Source organism: Crocuta crocuta, unplaced genomic scaffold (assembly GCF_008692635.1).
Source record: "Crocuta crocuta isolate KB4526 unplaced genomic scaffold, BGI_CrCroc_1.0 scaffold1129, whole genome shotgun sequence".
Classification (NCBI taxonomy): domain Eukaryota; kingdom Metazoa; phylum Chordata; class Mammalia; order Carnivora; family Hyaenidae; genus Crocuta; species Crocuta crocuta.
The window spans coordinates 412,306-416,344 of record NW_027528629.1 but is presented as its reverse complement, the minus strand read 5'-3'; the positions used below and the strand labels follow the sequence as shown (position 1 = coordinate 416,344).

Genomic DNA, 4,039 nt, shown 5'->3' with positions numbered 1-4,039 from the left:
GAGAAGTCAAGTGTGAATGCCTTGAGGCCAGTGGGTGTATCCCATCCTCTGCTCTACTTGACAGCTATTTCTGCACTCTAAAATTCTATGGGCACAGTGGGTGTTGATTATCCTGACACTCCCAGCACTAGCACAGACTCCCAAAGAGTAGATGCCCGAGGAATGTTTGAGAAATAAATGAGACAGTGTGCAAGAGGTCTAATTTATTATGCTATAATTAATTCTACATAGTTGAATAAACAAAACACATCTATTTGTCTCATATATATATATATGTGAGAGAGCAGACCAAACAGCAATAAAGGAAATGTAAAAGATTCATCTTCTTTTGCTTTCTCTATTTCTTCATCCCAGCATTTTACTGCTGAGTTCTTTCATGGAAATGCTATGATGTTGTGTTTCAATAACTTAATAAAATGGAAAATTTCCCAATTTATTCTATAAAATTGTAAAACTCTTACTCATAAAACTCATAAACATCAGTAAATGAGTGGCTTATATCATTCACAAACTCGTATACTCTGAAGCTAGTCAAACCTTCTGTTAAAAGGAGCAACATTTAGACAAATATCCAGGTTACTACATAGAACACAAACATGTTAATATATTCTCTGGTCTCCAGCCCCACCCTGACTTTCCACTAATAAGAACATTAGCTGTTCTCCAAACAGATAGTAAATAACCTTCCTTAGCCTTCACTTGGGGCAGGAAAAGCTGCTGGGCTTGGCCCTGCCATGTGCACTGGCCGTGGCAGTGGTACCAGCCTTGGCTAGAACTCTGGCTCGGGCTCGCTCTTCCTCATCTCTCAAAGCCTCTTCATACCAGCCTGGGAAGGCAGTAGGGACGGTATCATGTATCTTGGCCACAAACTCCAGGACTTTCATCTTGCTGGTCTCGGCGTGGGCTCGGGGGCCCCACAGGAATTCATAGCGTGGAGGGTCGCTGCCGGGCACCTGGCGGTACTCCAGGTACTTTTCTTTCACCCAATCTTTGGTGATGAGCTTCGTGGGATCCCCATAGATGAAATTCTTCTTTCCATCATATAACCCCATCATATTCAGCACTTCCCAGATTTCCTCCTTGGTGGCACGGTTGCCCTTCGTGAAGATCACACCCAGGACAGTCATCAACAGGCCTGTCTTGGGCACACCTCCATGATCATTCTCTCTTGCATCACAGCTCGGTTCCAGCTTGTTGATAAGGACGTAGGTGTTCCTGTGGGGATCCACTTCCTTCACATCAAGGCCAAAGACCAGCTCCAAGTGCTCAGAGGCTTTTCTTAGGATCTCTTGGAAGTGATTCTTATAAATCTGGATTACATTTCTCAGCATATCTGACTTAGTAATAGGCTCTTTCACTTGATACTTGTACAGCAGGTAGTATACCAGCATAGCAACTTTCTTCTGTATAGGGTCTCTGTGCCATTCGTCAGTGGTACCTCCAGCTTTTGAGACATTTGGCTTTTCCTCCACTTGATTGTTGGCACCTTCATTAAATCTTGTGTTTGAAGCAGCTGCAGCAGTAGTGCTGGTGGGGCTGACTCTCCCAGGAACTTGAGGATTCCTGGGTGTTCCCATGGCAGGGGGGTTCTGGGGAGCATCTTTGAAATGAGGAGATGGGGAAGAGAGAGACTTTCCTTCCTCTGGGTGAGTGGCCTGAGCAGCCACCAGACGCTCTGACCCTTCTCGAGCCTGGTGGCGTTTTTCACGGGCACGAAGCTTACTCTTCTGGCCCCGAGGCATGATTCTGATCAGGGACAGTAGGCAGGAATGTGGAAAAGAGTATAGATGATTCAGTGACCTATAGAAAAAAGGATTAAATAGTGTGATATCCTTTGGCAGGGAGATACCACCTTGGGCTTTGTTAATAGTCATTTCTCCAGGTTTCTTGAGGGCACTGCTCTAGGATCCCACAAGGCTCCTCTTCTTGGAGCCCTACCTGAGTCTACTGGAGCTGATAGGGGTTTGGCAGGTCCAGGGTCTATGGGGCCTTCCCTGTTGTGGATTAGGGGTGTTTACATTCACATTCAACACCATTACATTGATTTCCAATAGGACCTGTGGTCCTCTGCTTAACTGATTTGATCATGACTCCTCATTCCAAAGCCCTCATCTCAAATGACATCCTGGAGGAGGAACTAAAGGAGAACCACATTTGAGCACATCTGCCCAACGCTGCCCTAAGATGACAGCAATGGCAAAGCTATGTGGGACCTTCTCCATCCTGGGATAATTATGGTTCTCAATTCTCATTTAGATCCTCACCTTGGCTTCTTGCAGGGCCTAGAACTGCTCTCTTGGCTGTCCTTAGACCTATCCTCCAGAGCAAGAATCTCACATTTTTGAAAAATTTGAGGAGTTTGAGTAGGACTCAGTCTAAGGTATCTTCCCCAGGGACCCTTTCAAGGTATGATATCACATGGAGGGCTCTGTGAAAGGCCTTGGTCCGGTGATGAGTGGTCTGCTCAATGCTCAGGTTCCTTACTATGGCTCCTCCCCCTGACTGCGAGGTATCCTCCCTTCTGCAGACTTGAGGGCTGTAATAATCAGACCAAGGCTGTCATCCACCTGCTATCCTGGAATATGCAGTGCAGGAGTGAGCAGCAGGAATGGGAGGAGACTCAAAATGATAGATCTCCCCCAGATTTTCCAGGGCTGATCACAGAGGACGGTCCTGACTCTGCATCTCCCTCTGTTCTCACTTTTTTTAAAAAATTTTTTAAAATGTTTTATTTATTTCTAGGTGCGAGAGAGAGACAGCGTGAGCAGGGAAGGGTCAGAGAGAGAGGGAGACACAGACTCTGAAACAGGCTCCAGGCCCTAAGCTGGCAGTCAGCACAGAGCCCGAAGCGGGGCTTGAACCCAAGAACCGTGAGATCATGACCTAAACCAAAGTCGGACGCTTAACCGACTAAGCCTCCCAGGCGCCCCTCACTTTTGACTTCTTGAAGTGACTGAGTTATCTCCGTCTAATACAGCTCTTGTCTCCCTGGAACCAGTGAGGATAAATAGAGAGACATTTTAGCCTTGCAACCCTGAGGATCCATCAGGGCTTATAGAGGGGAAGTATTCTTTGGGACCCCTTTTGTCTTGAGGAAGAAATTCCTCTCGGTCTTTGTTCAAGGTTCTGAACTTCACTCAAAACCACCTCTAGGACTCCCTCTGCTAATCTGAATCGAATAACCTTAGACGAACGCTCTTATGCACACCTCTTCCCGCTAACCAAAAGGTGAAGCGAGGGGACACTCGAGCTTTATGACGGCCACCAGGAGCCTCCAAGGGCACACAGCGGCGGTGAGGCTCTTTAGAGCTCCGCTTTCTCTTAGAACATAAATACGGGCATTCTTCAACTCCAGACAGAGCCTGGGACTCCATCCTCTGGTGGCCTGAGGGGCACATACGGGAGTCAAATATCCTCACCACTTGGGGTCTCCTAAGGCTGACAGCAGGGGCACGGCTCAGCGGGGATGCCTCTGTTATGGGGGAGGGGAAGTTCTACTGAGGTCACTCCAGATTCTCCGCTTACTCCTCTGACACTAACACCCTGGTCCAGTGCTATTATTTCTCTGAGTTCTCCTAAAAAGANCACCGAGCCGTACATCGGGTAATTCCTGCATGGAACCATCTTGGGCTAACTGCAAAGGCAGGACTGTGGAGTCTTAACTCTGTAGGGCCGGTGGCAGGAGGGGGGGCGTCCCCTCAAACCTTACTTAATTTTCTTATCTTACCGTGGTTGAGTTTGGATTCCTCCCTCTGCTTATCCGCTAATCCGACGACGCGACCCCCTCACAACAGGCGCTCTCCCCCGACGGACCCCAAAAACGGAAGTCAGTATGTGCATCCGGCTCCTCCTGCCTGCTTGGGGCCTCACAAGGGGGGACTGCAGAAGTTGGGCGATTAAGAGTTGACTCTGTGGTGCCCCCTCACTTATAGCATGAGTAGTACTCAGTCTTATCAAAGTAGGTCCTCATTTTGGCTTCTGGTGCGTTGACTAAAGCCTCCGTGGGAAATAACCCCCTCTTCACCACCCCCTTCTTCCC

General features: G+C 48.1%; 1 protein-coding gene across 1 annotated transcript; it reads right to left on the bottom strand.

The window, feature by feature from the left end:
- Positions 1–520: 520 nt before the first annotated feature.
- On the bottom strand, positions 521–3,781 carry LOC144224266 (melanoma-associated antigen B10-like). Its single transcript, XM_077755167.1, has 2 exons — positions 3,728–3,781; positions 521–1,800 (listed from the first exon to the last, which is right to left on the bottom strand). Exon 2 carries the CDS (start codon positions 1,740–1,742, stop codon positions 696–698), a length of 1,047 nt encoding a protein of 348 aa, XP_077611293.1. The 5' UTR covers positions 1,743–1,800; positions 3,728–3,781; the 3' UTR covers positions 521–695.
- Positions 3,782–4,039: the final 258 nt, after the last annotated feature.